Source organism: Amblyomma americanum, chromosome 4, assembly GCF_052857255.1.
Source record: "Amblyomma americanum isolate KBUSLIRL-KWMA chromosome 4, ASM5285725v1, whole genome shotgun sequence".
NCBI lineage: Eukaryota > Metazoa > Arthropoda > Arachnida > Ixodida > Ixodidae > Amblyomma > Amblyomma americanum.
Genome location: NC_135500.1, coordinates 195,199,576 through 195,218,889, shown reverse-complemented (window position 1 = coordinate 195,218,889; position 19,314 = coordinate 195,199,576). Strand labels below are relative to the sequence as shown.

Sequence of the window (19,314 nt, the reverse complement as noted above, 5' to 3'; positions counted from 1 at the left end):
TCTGGCAACAAGGCAGCCACGTGACACTACTTCTACGACGTTCTAGACTGCCGTAGATGTTTTCCGCGCCAGTTCTTTTTCAACTTAAAATTCAGCACGACACACAGAGGTGGTTATCTTGTTCTTCGACTACTGCCGGGAACACCTGCTACTATCGCCGCGCCGAGGTCAATTCATCTGAGGGCACAGGTTCGCCCAGTATATAAGCAAGTTGATTTGAAAGCCTGCGGCTGTCTTTTTGCTTTGGGACTTGCGCCACCGTCATGTGACAATATGCTCGTTCCATTTCTTCACCGTGATAATTTTGCCTCACGCAATTCAGCTTTCTTCACAGGCGAAACATGCACCAAAAAAAAAAAAGAAAAATCGCTCCTCTCGTTTACGATCGAAGTCTAGAACTATGGCCAAGCTATTTATAAAACGAGTCATGTTCTACAAGACACACCGCTGATGTTGTGTATTAAACGCCGATATTTATTTCAAAATATTATTCGTTCATAACATATGCCGTACACATCGAGATAGCAGATTCAGCTTCGAATAAGGAAAACGTGTGCTTATAAAACGCATCTATATATTTCCCTATAGTGTTAGGCAACTTCGCTTTGTATTCAAACGGCGCTATTATCGTGCTGCAAAAAAAGTGGCACATCACATTCGCTGAGTCGTATCCAAACTCGCATCTGTGTGCTGCATGAAAACTAGTGGCAACCTCAGCCTGGACAATTTACTTAGCACGGGGCTTGCAAAAAACAGTGCTCAATATACAGGCAGCTTGCTTTGGCGTTAAACAGCGTGTTATTTCAATTCGTTGTATTTTGTTGTCTATTTTTTTATTTGCTGTGCTTGGAGGAGCGTTGTGTTGTAGCCGTCTGAAGTTCGAATTTATTATTCCTTTAATTAAGCCAATATCTAATTAAGAATAGTCTTCTCCTCATCTTCGTTACATTCACGAATTGCTAGGTATGAACTTTGCATCATTACATTGTTTTTGATCTGCAATTTGACCTATTCTAGACGCCTTGCATACGTAGGGCGTCATGTGCTCATGTTACTATTCTTCAGCGAGAGAACTAAAACCTTTCGACTCTGTGGCGTCAGTAGCAACAGTGGCGTGATGAGATAAAGAATAGAAGCGGTCGAGGTGTGTGTCGTAGTGGGAGGAGGCATCAGTTTTCGTCACAACAAAGACAGTATTCCGCAGAAAATCAGCGCTGTCGATAGACGTCCAGGATGCAAATCTCCGTAAACTTTGTTTTGTGTGATAGCGGCCGTGATTCGACATCCGTTTCGCGCTCATGACGATAAGACTGACCTACTGCGCTTATAGACGTCACCGGGATTTATCTCCCCGAATGCACAGCTACAGAAGATACTTACCCAGCACGGTGTTTGAGCGAACAATAGTATACACAAGTGGATGGGACTCTAGAGCGATACTGATTTTCCAGGCAATCCAAGGACCCAGAGACCGTAAGTAGCGATTACTTCTGCGATTCTGAATTCTGTTTTTTTTTCTTTGCTCGTACCGTAGTGCCAATATCAGCCTATACAACACATGATGCTGACTTGTTCGCTTTCAGCTTATCGTCAGGTGTTGCGATATGTGCTGTGCAAGGTGCGAGTTGGACGGCTGTCGCCTGGCGCTTATATACGCTTGCAGCAACCGTGAAGGGAATATAAAAACAGTGTGAATGCCATTATCTCAACCAGTTTCGGTGTCGTTTCTCAAAAACGAGATATCTACGATGACTCCTCCGTTCTTGCTCAATTGACCGTCAAAGGTGTATGCTGAACGCGCGATCATACAATCCGGTACACCTCATGTTAAAACGCGGCCTCTTTTTCGAGGAGTGGTGAAATGTAAGACTGCCCGTGCAGCTATATACCAGCGTATTCTATGAATCCACAGGCGATAGAAAGTGCATAAAGATCCTCAACTGGTGCTTCTGGGGAGGCCAAGAATGTCACCTCACAACGTGAAAGCACATTTCATCTCTGTACGCTTTCTGCATGCGCGCCTAAAAATAAGCTGCCCGCCTATTCGCAACTCCGCTCGTTTTGCTGGCTCTGTTCCTGCCATGTGGTTATGCTGATACACCGTTGCACCACCCATCATTTTTTTCATCTCGCTTTTTTTTTTGCTAAAAAGGAGGTGAGGTGCTGCAGTGATGGAGCATAAGAGTAGTGCAATGAGATATCCGAATGAGCAGAAAATCAGGAGCTGAGCCAGCAGAGACACCGGCTCTGTTTTGACGATGAGGAAAAGTCAGTTTGGTAGCAGTTATCTTCTCGTTCGCCTTTCATCTTGGTCTATATTACTAGCCATGGTTGTATTAAGTGCTACATTAAATAAATAACATTTGCACTCTTCTTATTCTTATTCCTACTAGTATTATTATTATTATGACAAAAATGCGTTGAAGGCACTTGATAGCTCTTAAATGCGGGAAGGCGAAGCCGTTTGCGACTCATTGCACTGATTTGAATTTGCCGCGCTTGAATTCATTTCGCGACAGAGGAGAAGAGCAGGTGGCACGAGCGTGGCCACGTGACCTAAAATGTAACAGACGGACGTGAGTATGAGCCATTAAAGGCTATCGCCTTAACAACTTGCCAAAGTAATATAGAGTTCATAAGATAGGAGGAACATAAGAAAAATACGAACGTTTACTTCCGAAGGTAAGATAGTAACCTTGTTCTGCGTCTTGCAGCACTGACAGAAGCAACGTTGTGACCATTTTCCTTGCTTCCAAGTTGTTTCATACTTTGTGGCCTAAACGGCAATAAATGTGTATGTATGCGTGTTTCTTGCTTAGTTCTTGTTTCTTCGCGCTGTTCAAAATGCTAAATGTTCACCAACTCACCCAGTTTTAGATCCTACTAAGTTCATCCCCCATAGTTGGACGTCTCAGTGCCTGCCTTACCGACGCCTCTGACATCCACACACTGATTTGAACAAAGTATCAGGGCTCTACATCCACATATATACACGCTCTTTGTCATCCCTTTCATCTTTCTTCTGATCCAAACACACATTCCCTTTATGCACTGCAAGAGTGAACAATTGAGACCAATTAAATCAACCTACGTTGCACCACTGCGCCCAACACCACCATAAGACCAATTTGCAAACGTATTGCAACAAATTATCTTCCTTTCTTTTTTTGCACAAAGCGAGTAATGATGCAAGCATTATGAAACCAGTATTTTCAAACTCGCCAAACAAGTAGAGTGTGTTCCGTAGATCTAGGCGGCAAGTGGTGAGCGGCTCTCAACACTGCGTTGTAGCTTGATCGATACGGCAGCGAAACTTACCTCGTCATACTCCTTCATTGAGAACAAGTGGCCGTGGTAGGTTGATGTGAAGATGCATCCCAGCGTCACGATGAATATGGCGTAGATGAGACTCAGCATTGTCGTCAAGTTTCGTCTGCGTCAGCAGAAGTTGTAAACAGAAACGGGTGAGGTCCGGCACCTCACAAAAGCTTTGCCTACGTCACTGAAAATTGCAATCGAAAAACGTATCTTTAACTGGCTCATCACCATCGACTGCAGCGCTGCGAGCCAAGTGGATTACAGAATGCTAAAACATAACAACAGAAAAACTCCGTTTTTTTTAACCTGCGACATTCTTTACCCTGCGAAGCCCTCTGCTTCCGTATGGGTCCATACATTTTTTTAATGATTAATAGTGGCACTCATTACGTTAAAAGATAAGCAGAAAAAGTATTTTGCAGCTCACTCGAGTAATTAGAATACGTTTGCGTTTTTTTCTTTTTTATTGACCGGAATCAAGTCTACTATTCTTGAACAGGAATTTTAGTTGTGATGCAACAGTTGAATATTATAACTTACTTTTATGGTAGCGAGATCTTTCTTTTAAAGTTCGTCCATCACTTTCATAGAGTATTTAAGTCTGTCACGGAAAACCGATGAGAAACGTTCTTGACGATAGCAAAAACTTTAGTAGCAAAAAAAATGCAAGCCTGCCTAGGAGAAATCTGTGGATATACTGATTGTTATAGTGAAACCTTACGATACATGAAGAAAGTGCGCTCATAAACAACCACCCGTTGAAAAATGCGGTCGTCCCGAAGTTCTGGCTATGATGAGAGGTGAAAATGACGCCTGTGACTCCTGTCCAGTAAATTTAACATCAGAATGAATACCTCTAGGAGTTGCATGGGTTACCAAGGTCACTCTCAGTGCCTGCAGCATGTGTACGAGTTCATCATCATCATCAGAGTCATTGTTGTCGCTATCAGTATTACCACCACCAACAGTACTGCCGCTAGCGCTGAATCCTGGAGGGTGCCGGAACGAGTGTCGTCAGCGTCACCTTTGACGCAGCTACTTAACGCAGTGCCCAATCTTTGAACGCAGAAAGGCCAAAACGTAAGAGGTGTGTCTGAATGCATCACAAATACACAGGGCAGAGCATTCAACCCAGATAAAACGAACTGTGCTATTGTTTGATTCCAATAGGGCAGAAACAACAGAACGAACGAGCTGGAGTGAATGCCTGGAAAATGCGGATGCTGCTGCGCCTCAAAAACGTACTACGTGCATCTTGTCGCGAAATAGGGCGTTATCAGTCGGACACGTTCTTGTTTGACTTATTTTTGTTAAAGTGCCGCTAATTTGAGAATTTTCTTCGTACGCTCTTTGCGAGAGCGATAGTCAGAGATCGGCGACTTGCCCAGAAAGATATAAAAGCAGCGGTCTGACACAAGAGCGAAGAACGAGAGGGGGAGAGAGCGCTTCTCGATGCAGAGCCGCTCTTAATGAAGTCTCCGGGGAAGCGCTAAAACGAGTGAATGCTCGGCGCACTTTATCGTCGTCGGTGCCGAGGGCGACCCCCCCGGCGATCCGCTGTTTTAGACCACGTGGACTCAGAACGGAAAGGTAGCGAAAAACTTCCAGCTTCGCGCGTCATGACCCACTTTCTTTCGACAGCTCGCGCCCACTTGCGCCTTCTTTTGCTCGGGCACTGATCTCTTCCTTATTATCGCATGAACCCTGAACTCGCCATGCCCCACGTTGAGGCGTCTGACGTAAGTATTGATAGAACTTCTCATTTGAAGGACCGAGAGTTAATGTTGAGGCACCTATAGTAATCGGGCGGCTAGACAGAGGAGATAAGCCGAAAGGGGGGGCAATGTATAGGGAATGTGCACGCTGGCCCTCTGCGTCAGTTATTACTTTTTTTTGTTGTCGTCTTCGTATGGTGTTGCCCGCCGGGACTTACAGAACGCGTTCCTTTCAAACCTCAGATCGAACCAGTGCCGACGACTGGTTTTCAGAGTCCTTCCGTGAGACTGCATGCAGGCAGAAAACACAGTGCGCTGCGCGCATGGTAACGCTAATCAACGGGTGAGCTGACTATGGTTCATCTTTCTCAGGAGGCGAGCGTGCGATTTCGGTCTGACCGTTTGATCAGATGTCGATAAAGGAGACGCAGCTTTCGAATACCGCTGGTACTGGTGGTACTAATGTGCATTACCTAAACGCTGCTGTCTTGTCCCTAAAGCTTACTGTCTTGTGTATACGCCATGGTACTTAATGGCTGCAAAGAAGCTGATTGACATTTTTCCAAGCCATCTACAGTGAGGTCAAGCTCATTTCTTCACCCCCTACTGACACGAAATAACGGCCGGGAAATGTTGCTGATCCAGTTTATAAAAGGCAACTATACGTTAGGGGTTGTGCATGCGAATGGAATGAAGCCTTCATTATTTATTTCACTACAGTTTGCCTGAGACAAGATTGGTGCTGTGGAAACAAAATTTTACGTTATGTTTTATGACGCAAAGTCACTCAGGCTATCATGAGAAATAAAAATTTAAAGCTTCTCTAGAATCTAATCCCTTTCTTTTGCAGCCAGAAGAAAACAGCCACTCGACATGGCCGATCAGGGAAAAAAATGATGGCCGGCCAACCTTACAAAAATGGTCTATAGCCTTCTTACAGACTCTATTTCCTTCCTATAGATATTTACTTTTGTCTATTCATAGTCTATAGACTGTCTATAGACAAAAGTTTACTAAAAGTGCATGGCCATAAATCTATAGATTGTCTATAGAGTGTCTATATGATTTGTATTGCCGATAGGACTGTTCTCTGGGGTTTGTCTATATAGAACCTGAAGACTTTATAGACAGAAGTCTAAGGAAAGTCTATAGACTAAAGAAATTTTTGTAAGAGATATAATTTATAACAAATTGCGTCTGTTTTAAACCTGGAACCTCACTCGACACTTTTGTTTCAGTTCAGCAAAGAAGACAATTTTGGCAAAGAAAATTGTATTAAATTTGCTTAGGTTGAAAAAAAAGCAATGATGGCACGCTTCTCGCTAGAAAAGAAAGAATAAAAAAAAAGGCATCTGCACGGCTGCGCGAAGGCCGCTTCTGAAATTCTAACATGTCTAAAAGTCTAAAATTTTGAAATTCTAACATGTCTAAAGTCTAAGTTTGGACCAGCACGACTGGATACCTAACGCGACCTGACCCAGAATTGTGCTTTGGGAAGTGAGGAGACAAAAGAAAAATAGAGATCGTTTGATATGCGAAATCTCGAGTCGGTGAAAGTGAGGCGATAAATTTGCGTAGTTCAAATTAGAAAGGAAAACCCCCGTGACACCCGCGTTCGCTTTTCACTGTTTCTCTTTTTTTCTTTGGCAGAACAATGCGGCTTTTCTATCGCATGCTATTGTCGCTCTAACTCAATTGAGCTCCTGGGCACTGATTGGGCTGCTGTCGCGGGTAGGGCTTAACTCTCTCCCTCCCTCCCCCCCTCCTCCCTCTCCCACCCTCCCTCCCTGCCAAATTAAGACATTTTCGTTATCTTTGCCCTGTAATGCCTAAAAGATACTCGGAGTCTAAATATTAGCAGTCCCTGTGGTGGGGCTTGAACTTTTGCGTTGTGTTTTGTTGCCGAAAATAACGAGAATGCGAAAATTACACCCCCACACCAAGCCGGCTTGAATTTTCGACTAAAATGAATCAAAGAAAGGAGGGAGTTCGATTAGGACTACCAACGCATAGCCCAGGAATCTGGAAAGGGGCCAACAAATGCATTGTAATGATCGCAAGGCCCAAGTAAAGGGCACTTCTGTGATCAAGGTACAAAAATTTGTTTGATTAAGCCAACACACAGGAAGATGTGGAGAGGTCTTGCAATGGCATGATGATCACGCAGTTAGGAGGTTAGGCTTTATCTCCTCCTCCTGTACTGCACCCTTACCCAGAAAGGGGCCGCCGCGGTGGCTCAGTGGTTATGGTGCTCGGAGGCTGACCTGAAGGACATGAGTTCTATCCCATGACCACGGCGGTCGCATTTCGATGGAGGCGAAATTCTAGAGGCCCGTGTATTGTGGGATGTCGGTGCACGTTAAAGAACCCCAGGTGGTCGAAATTATCCGGAGCCCTTCACTACGGCGTCCCTCATAGCCCGAGTCGCTTTGGGACGTTAAACTCCCGTAAACCATAAACCACAATACTTTTCTTCCGAAGGAACGACCTCAAGTCTCTACAGCTAGCGGCATCGTCTTCGACGCATCCGGAGGCTTGAAACGAGGGCCCGGCCTGTGTCCTCACCTGATCGCGGACCCGTTGGACTCGATGCTCTCCTCAGTGGACGGCGGTCTGACGTGGTTGCTGGAGACGCTGTCCGGCTGCAGGTTGCGCATGCGGAAGCTCATGTTGGTCGGCGAGCTGCGGCCGCTCGACGTGGGCTGCGTGATGGTGTAGATGTTCCCGTTGCACTTGTCGTCGGCCGTGGGGCTCTCGGAGCCGATCCGGGACCGCATGTCGGGCAGCGATTCCGCCATGTTGCCGGTCGTCGGGGAGCCCGACTGCTGCGCCAACAAAGTCGCGCACAAAATGGCGGTGAGTATGGCGGATGCTGTAGATGAGGAGGCGCAGACCCTCAACATCGTGAGGTACAGCGGCAGATGCCACCCCAATACCACAAGCAATGCTCGTGCGTCTGCAGTTGCTAAATTTTAACTACGTAAACATCGATCTGTTGCGTCCTGTCGACGTTCTTTAGAGCTTTGTAGGTTTAACATCATCACATATCCCTATTGCAGCCAAATTTTGGGTCTTAGAGAACTCTTGCAGTAACCATCGTAACCTGCAGTAAGCATCGAAACCAGGAAAATTCCAGGAGAAGGCGTGTTCCACACTGATGCCTATAGAAGCTAGCGAAGGGAGAAGTGTTAACGCAATAGTCCACTGGTGCATTCCAGCTTACACCTAAATCAATGTTACGCGTGTTTGGAGGCTCATTTGAGAAGATCGTAACACGGGGATTGCCGGAACTGCTTTGTACGCAGGATCAACGCTCAACTAACTACGAAGATAACTACGAATGCTCTCAATGAGAAAAAGAAATGCAAGGTCCCAGTACAACGTGTTCCCGTAGATATATGTTCCCAAAATTCCGCTGAGCGGTAGCACATGCATAGTAGTAGAAGATGTTTTCGGGACATTTGACTCAGCAGCTTTCACTCATGCTGAATCATAAACAATGCTCTCTCTAATGCACTAAATTTCTGGCAATTAAACGGCTGAGCAAAACTGCATACTTTTCATGTAGACAGCTCGGTGCAAAAATGAACGAATGCTTCCCCCTCTCCCCTTTAGCAGTCCATCCCGTCTATTAGCAGAAACATACTAACTAGCTGCACTTCCATACCCGAATAAGCGAAGCCTTAAGGTCCTAAGTTGCTATAATAAAATCTCGACACCACCAAAACCCAGACTTCTGCTCAGAGTAATCACAAGCTTGCCGAAAGCACACGAAGAGACACATACATGCTGACGCGTAAGCTGAACAGAAATTTTAAAAACCAGACCTCGCCTATGTATCGTTCCAGCATCTGCGCGAAGCGTGTCTTCCAGTCCTCCGAGAATCGCATCAGTGTCCCACAGTGTGTTCGACTTCGCAAGCTCACGAGGTGGTGGAGGGTGTCGCAGCTAAGAAGGTGGGTCTCGTGCCGCTACGTAACCGCTTACGTAACTTCCGGGCCGCCGCGTTTCGCTGTAAACAGCGTCGGCCTTGTCAAGCGATGGAGCCACAGTGGCTGACGCCTGTGTGTTCCTGCTCTGCTCACGAGACAATTGGGCTCCCGTGCCGACGTGACTGCTCCCGGGCCAACGGTAAACGCGCCCGTGCACCCCATATCCGCCGCTCGCCCGGTGACAGCTACGGGCGAACGTGAGCTCGGCAAGATCCCCTGGAATTCGTTATAGAGGTGCTTGTCAGCTTCCGCTACGCCGCTTGCTGGGGACCGGCGGTGGCCGGTGCCTGCTAGCGGGCGCGCTCAGAGGTACCCGGGGTTCGAAGAAGCCCCGGCGGATCGGGGTTATGCGCCTCTCCTGAAGCGCCGCGCATTGTTCGGCTCCTATTTTTTGATTTTCTAGCCGTGCTTTGCATGACTTCTCGTTCGTGACTTGGCGGCGTGTCACCCGTAACAGAGAACGTAGTGTCCAAAGACCAAAGCTCGCTCCCCGACCCCAAAGGCGTCTACATTATTATCCCCAGCTCCATAGACAGGACACCAGCGGTGCGTGCAGCAAGACACAGGCTGTAGCCAGCAAATGCTGAGGGTCTTGAAAACAGAGTGAACTTTGATGGCGCGGTCTTCGAGCTTCGATGCATCAGAGCCTCAGGTGGTCGAAATTGATCTAGAGCTTTCCACTATGCAGGTGCGCTATAATAAAGGCTTGTTGATTTTGGTGTACTGCGGTTCTTTACCACGAACCGAAATTTTGATGGACGGACGCTTTGCCGCCACAGAAGACAAGGTTCTTGAAGCTTGCAAGTATTCAGCTTGTGGGCAAGTCTACAGAGTGCGCATTCTACGTAATTAAGAGCAAGTTAGTCCCAATACTGCAGTATACTTGCTGGCATCAAAGCAAGGTGCTTGCATTCGCATTGGCTAACGTGGCGGTGTTTGCGTGCAACCATTGTGCCGGGAGCCGCCGCGGTGGCTCAGTGGTTATGGCGCTCGGCTGCTGACCCGAAAGACGCGGGTTCGATCCCGGCTGCGGCAGTCGCATTTCGATGGAGGCGAAATGCTAGAAGCCCGTGTACTGCGCGACGTCAGTGCACGTTAAAGAGCCCCAGGGGATCGAAATTTCTGGAGCCCATCACTACGGCGGTCCTCATTGCCTGAGGCGCTTTGGGACGGTAAACCCCCATAAAACATAAACCACACCATTGGCCCGAAAACCGCACGTTACACAACAGAACAATGCGGCACCGGGAAATAAACTGAACTTGCAGTACTGTATAGGACACCAGTCCACGTCAGTGACCAAGCACGCTACTCCGAGGGAAGATCTCTTTTAAAAGCTACGTCATGAAAAACCGCTACATCTCGTTATAAAAAATAGGTTCGAAGCATAAAATGCTCAGAAGGGTCTGCAGACCCACCGGACAGTAACATGCTATCGCCTCGGCTACGTAGACTGCTGCTATACAGTCGCTAATAGTCTGTCTGAAATAATAATCTCGAAGGCCTGGCCGTTACATCTGCCACCAGCACCCAACACGGGGCTGCGTTTATTTGGCCATTTTGATGCGCTCGTAAAAGAAAGTTGAATTTGTTAGCTGAGTGTCATGCAGGTTACAGCGGGCCCTCTGCAAGTCTCCGAAAGTAAATGGCCCCGAGTCCCATGACACCCATGCTCAATGTGGGCAACGGCGCGCAGAAAATGTTGAATGTGTTAGGATGCATGTCAGATCACAGTGTCGACAACTGCCGACGGCCAACCACAGACTGCTCGCGCATTTCGTTTTTGCACACGCATGTTCACCCAGCCCGCAAAGCTCTGCAGACTTTGAGAGGGTTTCTGTGTGCTCGCACGACATCTGTTGTTGTCCATACGGAGTGTGTGCGTGTGAAATAATTATCATAAGAACCAATAGTTGCATAGGTCCCACTGAAATTATAAGAAAAAGCATGACAATAACGGGATTATATTTCAGACTAATCTCTTCTGGATATGCCTGGCGCAACATCCCATACAGCGCCCCTCTGTAACGAGAAGAAATCTGTGACGTCACTATATTTCTTGAATGCGAGTGCCTTCGACCGGAATGGTCCTAGCAGCTTCGATTCAACGCGCCGAGTTTTGATACCACAAAAGGTATTTTTGGAACGTTGCGATGTCCATAATAACAGCCTCCGTCTTGTTGATGGGCCAACGCTGGAACGTTTCTCAGTTGCAAGAAAGGCGGCCGGTTAAAACTTTAAAAAGAAAGAAACTTTGGGAAAAACTGTTTCGCTGTTCGAACCCTGTTCTGATTCTGGAAGCACTCGACGACTGCGTGACGTCAAAATTACGTCGGCAGAAAGCATACCTACTGAGAAAGTCCCTTCGTTATACGGTTTCTGCCCATCGGTGAACGCGGAAAGTGTTGTTCCACGGAGAGAGGTTTCCACGAAAAACAGGAGGTACCTGTTGACAGACACGTCAGTGTCGGAAAGCCCGAAGGGCAGCACAACAATATGGCACGTACCTCACCCCTGACAGATGCCACGTTATACGATTGGCTGTCTCCGAAGCGGCATTTGACATTGTTCCTCAACTATTTTCTTTGTGCTGCCGTCCAGCACCACTGTTCGTCAGAAAATAGCCTTGGATGCTGATGTGGGGCACCTTACGGATTCGCAGCGAAGCATTTGTTGTAAGCAGGTGTTTAAGTCGGCTGGTTTTCGTGAGTGCTGCTTCTTCGCAGGCGCGTTAATCTTCCATAAGTGAAGCGCAGAAATTCTACGCGGCAGCTCTATTGCTAACTGCACTTTTAACCTGAGGGTGCTGTTCCCAAGCTTAGCTCGGTCGCATGAAAGAAAATGGCGCACTGTGCGCAAGGCACGGTGACACAGTAGTCCTCAGTCCACACGTTGCTTATACGCCAAGCCTACCTGCCTACCTGCATAACAGTCTTGTTGGCCAGTCTTGTATCAAGAACCAAAAGCTGTAGGAACTACGAACCAGATACTGTACTTCTGAGCTGGGCGCGAGCAGTCTCAAACTAGCGAGAACGTGCAGCCTTTATCAAATATACAAATTGCAAGTGGTTTGGTTATCTACCGTGTAGTGAGACCTTAGCATCCGTGCAAGTTCGAACTTTCGAATGAGTGAGGAGGAGAGCTCTTCTCTCACCCTTCAATCGATTTGAAACGTTGACGGTGCAAAACGAGTCATTCAGTATGAGCCCGAGTAAGACCGCTTGGTCCGTATAATTTTGACAAAGGCTGCATATGGCACCCGGCGTAATGAGAATACGCCGGCAATCTTCTGCCGCATGCGACGCCAGGCAGGCAGGCAGGAGCGGGGTGGCAGGCAGAGAACAGACACTCTGATTGATGCACTTTTTTGCGATACAAAAGGCTGCAATGCGACACTTTCCCCACGCGCTGTTAAAAAAAAATGATCGTACGCCAAACGACCTGACGGCCATCTTTTTCACGTAGGGAAACCGTTGCTAGAGGAACTGTTAGAGGAGGGTCGCTGTTGCTGAAAGCTCGAAAGGTCAAAGCGATTGTTTTAAGTTGCTACATACTGCGACTGCGGCACCAATTTACTCAAGAGATATTCCCACGCACAATATATCGCTGCCTTCTAACTGCCTGAACACCGAGCTCAGACAACACTAGCACTGAGAGGAGCGCTTCTCCTGTCGCTCACAAAATTGATGTTTGCCTCTTTCTTGTCTGCCCTACACACCTAGGCTGTCGTGATGTCGACACCATTGAGGGAGCGGGAATGAGATGAAGCGTCGTTTGTTTTTTAAATAAAACGCACCAACTTTGTCCCATAAAATCCACTGAATGACACAGTTTGTATTAGACCAGCAGTATTCTGGTATGAGCAGCCGAGGACCAGCTAAGCAAACAACCGCCTTTCCTGTCGACGGCCCTCTTTGGTAAGTACGTACTGTACGTGCTCGCAAGGATCATGGTAGCCTATCGATAGCGACATAAAGGAAGGTGCAGGAAACGCAAACGGGGCGTACCGATCTGCTCAGCGTCCTCCGCCCTCCCCGACGACCGGACGCTCCTGACTCCCGCGAGAAAAGCAGCAGCACTGAGGCGTTGTTCCAGACGTGACGGCAGCGGGGACAGGACAGGGGCATCTTGCGCGGCGGCAGAACGCGCGGGCCGCCAGCGTGACCAGGGCATCACGCACGGACTGTCGGAGGCAGAAAGGACCGGAGCCGACCAAGCGTGCCGCGGCTCGACAACACGCGGCTCTTTTAAGGTGCACGTCCAAAGGCCGCGCCGACGGACAACGTTCTCAAAAGGAGATAGAAGAGAGGGCGATTGATTCATAAGGCCGCCAGTACAACTCTCTTTTCCCGCTATTCCGCAGATTATCGCTGCAAACGTTTTGTTCGCTGGTGCGCCCTGGCCTCTTCGGCCGCTGCTGTCCGTCTGTGCGTCAAGGGCTGTAATCGCGAGAGCGACTACTGTAGAACGGAGTTACATTGTATACACGTCTATCGAAAAAGGCTTAACTGTCTTTTATTAGAGCTAGGTGTCTTATCGTGCTAGAAAGCGAAGTTTTTTTTTTGTTTTTGCTCTGGAATTGTCGCTCGCAAACCGTGAAGATACTTGCCTACTGAGTGATTCATCTGCTAAGTTATATGACTTCAAGCGCCGTTCACTGTAATCATTGCACTGTGTGACCACGCGATCAAAGACATAGTCAGGACTAGTTCGCTTCACATACGAATACTATATACTCTATGCTATAGGTATATTAATAATAATAATTCGTTTTTTGGGGCAAGGAAATGGCGCAGTATCTGTCTCATATATCGTTGGACACCTGAACCGCGCCGTAAGGAAAGGGATAAAGGAGGGAGTGAAAGAAGAAAGGAAGTAATAGGCGCCGTAGTGGATGGCTCCGGAATAATTTCGACCACCTGGGGATCTTTAACGTGCACTGACATCGCACAGCACACGGGCGCCTTAGCGTTTTTTAATAGCACATTAATTTTGTGTAGATGGTGATGTTACGCATCTGGCAATCCACAAGAGGTCACCTATACGGCTGTAAGATATTTTAAGCACTTCTTCTGAGAGCACAAAGATGGACGGCGTTTCTGATACTGGTAATTTTCAGTAAGCCATCCGCAAATTATAGTTGTTAGCGTCAAATATGTCAACTTTCGTGTATCACTAGACCTGCATTCGATTCTATACATATGTCCGCACAGTTAATATTGGCAAGCGGTCAACTTCTTTAGAGACCATCGTTTTTAGGAGACTGTCGCTCAGAGCAGGGGAAATAGAAATGACTAAGGGGCTATATGGGGAGCAACCATTGGAACGGCATTAACGAGTCAGTGTGATTTATGTGTCTTTCAGCTTCCTGGAAAGTACGGAGTTGCATAAGCTATGTCATGTTGCGTAATATGTTGTGTTGTATGTAATGTTATAGTACATGATTGTTGTGTTAAATGTGCAGCTTATGAGGCGTCGTAAATTAGCGCGCTCCATGACTGCGCCGGTGTCGGTGACAGCGCAGGTGTGTATGCGGACCAGATGCGAGCATAGCTTTGTAAGACTATAAAATCACCGGCTTACCAAAGTCCTTCTCCTCCTTTCTCTTTTTAATATGCGCGGTCGCAGAGTTTCAGGGATCGCCTTCGACTAGAGCGTTTAAGTGGTCATTTTACGTCAAGTAAGGCTGCTTGTTGGTTTTTGTACTTGCTGCACATTTGCACATTTTTTGTGTTTCTTGCTTGTGCGGGTACCTGTAAATACACACTGCGTAGCAATAATTTAATCTTTGAGCTTAGTTCCCCCCACTCCCTCCTCATCATGGCCGGAATGGCTGGCTCTCCTGCCTGATTGGGTGGACCAGTTTATCAGTACTTTGGCTTTGGCTGCCCACGTTAAAAGAGTGATTGAAGCCGAGGACTGGACACGTCGCCTAGTCTGCCAAGCTGATTTTTTATGAAGAGTTCCCTGAACAAACGGCTTAAGTCTTTTTAATCAAGATGTCTTTCTCTCCTCTCTCTGCTAAAGAGACGGCGGGGGGGGGGGGGGGGGGGGGTCATTCTTTTGCGCACTCTTGGAAAGAACTCAAGTTCCCGTTTATGGTAGACAATAAAGTGCACACGTTACTATCACTGCATTGAGTGGTGTGACATGAAGTGTCTGGTTTCCCGCTGAGGCAATCAGTTCGATACCGTTCACGATAACCACGTCTATGTTAGGTTAGGGCGAAAGCCAAAACCCGCACGTAGCGAGACCTGAATGTAGTCTGCGTACATTCAGAGCGCACCTTTATCTACTTCATAATTATTTTGCTTGGTTTCAGGACTTGCTGAACAAAGAAAACGAAAGGGGAAAGGTAAAGACTGCCAGACTTCGCCGTAAGGAAGAATGAAGAGGAAGGGCACAGAAACAGAAATAAGACGCTTTGCGGTGACACTCAAGACACCAAAAAAAAAAAAAAAACACGTAGAAACGAGGTAAAAAAAAAGCTAAATAAAAGAACTGAAACAAAAAAAGAAGCCAGTCACACACAAGCCCCCACGTCAAGATACAGACTACTCAACGGTAAGGACCAAAATATAAAAATAAAATTTAGCAACACACAGTGCTAACGAATAAGGGCACACCCAGCTCAATCCAATGATGCAAATTATGAAAAAAAAGGAGCTCGCCTCACATAATGCATGCTCATCAAGTCGCAGACTACCCAGAGCAAAGGTGCATCATTTGAAAAAAAAAAAAAGGATAGCAGCACAAAATGCACATGCACGAATCAAGGCACACTATATCCATCGCAAAGGTCCAAAATTTAAAAACAAAAGAAAAAAGGTTAGCAACACACAATGCACCAAAGCCAAGGCTCACAGAATAAACAAAAGGATGTCCAAAGCGGAAAAAAAAGCATGCAGCACATAAAGCACACCGAGTGCACAAAGTACAGCAATCGCAGCACTCAGGTAATGTTACAGGTGACATTATGAAGTTCTTGCCTTTAGAAAACAAAAATGTGCGGTGTCGCGCTAGGAGACGACATGAGGCAGGAACTCGGAGGAGCCTATATTGAGTTATAGTCGCCACTAAGACTGAGTTTATTTTATGGGACTTAACTTTTATAGTCAGATTTTAATTCTTTACACACGCATCTGCCAAAGCACGTTGAGTGGCTCGCCGTATTCCGAACGCAGCTTCTTTCCTTAGCAATGCCTGAATGTATTTAAAAAAAAAAAGGGGGGGGGGGGGAGAGACTCTCTAGATGATGTCACGAAGCAGCATACCTTCTTTGATGAGCGATTCATACTTGGAGAGGCGATGTCTTCTGGGAGCTCGGTATGAGACAACCTCGTCTTCAGCACACCAAGTGTGTAATGCGCGCTTCAGCCGTAAGTACTCGTTCCAAGCTCTCAGTACAGCAAGAAAAAAAACAAGAGGAGAGAACTTGACGCTAATTGGTCAGCAGTCTTGCATTGCCATATCTCCTACCTCTTGCAGCTTGTTTCCTGCGTCAATATGGGTAACTGAAATGCCTCAAATGCCTTGTTTCTTCCTCCCCCACCCAATGCTACTCCTGCTTTTGCGCGAAACAAATAAGAGAGATCAATGTCCAACGACATCCGAAAGGAATCACTAGTGCTCAGTCGACTAAAGATAACGGCGTTATTCGCGCATGATGCAGTGTTTTCAGTGTACGCCTAAGCCCGATCTCAAGTGGCCTTTATCTTAGAAACTCGAGTGTCTTCGAGCAAGCATCTCCAGACAATGTCTGATGGCTGGCAATTTGCAGACATCTGTCTCAGCTCGACAGCAGACATGGCAGTAATTCGACAGCTGTAATTTATTACTTTTCCCGGAAAATTGTAATCTAATCAATTATTTTCCTGGTCCAGTAATTTAGTAATGTAATACGTCACTAGAGGGCAGTAATTTTGCAGCGAAAGTAACTGATCCCTTTCGAAATCACTTTCAATAAAACACACCACCGCTCTTTGTATCGGCAAAACTGTCTTCTCTTGTACACACTCGGTAGGACGCCTCGAAAGCAAGAACGACGCGCAGCAAGCCTAAAAGATGGCGAAAGGATCGGCAAGCAGACAGAATTGAGTAGGGCTGTGCGTCCGTGACCGCCAGTGTCCTCTGTATAGTTGCTGCTAGTGGGTATGCGATGGAGTTAAGTTGGCGAGCCGATGTGCAAAGGGCCACCAACATCTCACATCCAGTCGCAGTAGATTTGGTTCTCTTCATTAAATTTTTGTGTAACGGTTTTGTAGGGTTGCCCTGGCAACGGTCGCCCGACAGTTTTAAAACAAATACTGCAAAACAAATACTGACACCATCTGTCCGTCATCGGTGGCGTGCCAAAGATCTGCCAGCACCTGACAGGTGCCCTCACTGTAGCGCTGCACCGGACATATGTGATGTGCGGCACTTGTTGTGGACGTGCCCAGCGACGGCTGCTATCAGAAAACGACTCATCAGGGAGGTGGGCCAGCGGTGGAACCGCGAAAGTGACTACGTGAAGTGGACTATGCCCCGCCGCGGTGGCTCAGTGGTTAGGGCGCTCGACTACTGATCCGGAGTTCCCGGGTTCGAACCCGACCGCGGCGGCTGCGTTTTTATGGAGGAAAAACGCTAAGGCGCCCGTGTGCTGTGCGATGTCAGTGCACGTTAAAGATCCCCAGGTGGTCGAAATTATTCCGGAGCCCTCCACTACGGCACCTCCTTCTTCCTTTCTTCTTTCACTCCCTCCTTTATCCCTTCCCTTACGGCGCGGTTCAGGTGTTCAACGATATATGAGACAGATACTGCGCCATTTTCTTTCCCCCCCAAAAACCAATTATTATTATTATTATTTTTATTAAGTGGACTATGAACAACCGTTTCATCAGCAACCTCTGCGGCTACCTCAGCGCAACGGGTCTTCACTCCTTCTTTTAACTTTCAATCCCGTGCATTCCTTCCCCCCTTCCTTTTTTTTTTCAACTTATGCCTCATGGCACACTTCTGGAATAAAAAAAAATACTGCAAATGAGGCACAGCGGGAACGGCGGTTAGCCGATGGCGAGGAGCCAAGTCTTTAGAAGGTCGAGTTGTTGCGACACGCGGGCCTCTCAGAGAGGCGGGGGTCGTAGCGGGTCGACGGTGCACCGTGCTACGAAAGACAGATGCCGCAGAGAAGGCCATGAAAAGGGGAATGCGCTACCCACAGTTTGTGGACGGAAGTTGTGCGCACGAACTGTCATTCATAAGTTGTATGGTAAATAAAATACAAATGTAAACGTTGATTAAGCAGCACCTCTTAAGCAACTTCAAGGTAATTAAATAAAAACCATAAATTAAAAATAATAAAAACAAAAAATAAAATGAAATAAAATAGAAAGAAAAAGCAAAAGGAAATAAAACAAAATAAAGAAAAAAATAACAAGTAATAAAAAAGGAAAAGCAAGCATTACTGAAAATAAAAGTAAGCGAAGCGATAAAGGAGGGAGTGAAAGAAGAAAGGAAGAAAGAGGTGCCGTAGTGGAGGGCTCCGGAATAATTTAGACCACCCGAGGATCTTCAACGTGCACTGACATCGCACAGCACACGGGCGCCTTAGCGTTTTGCCTCCATAAAAACGCAGCCGCCGCGTTTTCATGGCCCCCGCCGCGGTGGCTCAGTGGTTAGGGCGCTCGACTACTGATCCGGAGTTCCCGGGTTCGAACCCGACCGCGGCGGCTGCGTTTTTATGGAGGAAAAACGCGAAGGCGCCCGTGTACTGTGCGATGTCAGTGCACGTTAAAGATCCCCAGGTGGTCGACATTATTCCGGAGCCCTCCACTATACAGGACCTCATTCTTCCTTTCTTCTTTCACTCCCTCCTTTATCCCTTCCCTTACGGCGCGGTTCAGGTGTCCAACGATATATGAGACAGATACTGCGCCATTTCCTTTCCCCGAAAAACCAATTATTATTATTATTATTTTTATGGTTCAGGTGTCCAACGATGTATGAGACAGATACTGCGCCATTTTCTTTCCCCAAAAACCAATTATTATTATTAAAAATGGAGGGAAGACGAGAGGACAGGGAAAAGCTTTCGTATTTGCGCTCATCAGCACGCTTAGGTGCAATCCTGTAATTTTTATGTTGTTGGTGTCTTTTTGTGTGTTTTGTGTTCCGTTACCATGAGCGGAAATGCTTAACGGCTTCGTGGAACGGGAACAGGCGGAAATGCGCATGGCGCAAGCGTTACCAAACGTAAGCTGCCGAGGTCGATTCCTGAGACCACCGAAGCAATAAATAACCTGATTCGG

At 47.0% G+C, this 19,314-nt stretch overlaps 1 protein-coding gene across 6 annotated transcripts in view; it reads right to left on the bottom strand.

The window, feature by feature from the left end:
* LOC144128958 (proton channel OtopLc-like) overlaps positions 1–19,314 on the bottom strand; it is a 45,246-nt gene that overhangs the window by 7,178 nt on the left and 18,754 nt on the right. For 2 of the 6 annotated variants that reach the window (XM_077662790.1, XM_077662791.1), the window contains exons 3-4: positions 7,599–7,858; positions 3,319–3,433 (exon numbers count right to left, since the gene is read on the bottom strand). In XM_077662790.1, the coding sequence (XP_077518916.1) occupies positions 3,319–3,433; positions 7,599–7,858 (375 nt within the window). Of the gene's footprint in view, positions 1–3,318; positions 3,434–7,598; positions 7,859–8,860; positions 9,000–16,299; positions 16,442–19,314 lie in introns of those variants that run through there. The other 4 variants (XM_077662795.1, XM_077662793.1, XM_077662794.1 and 1 more) reach the window with 4 other exon arrangements.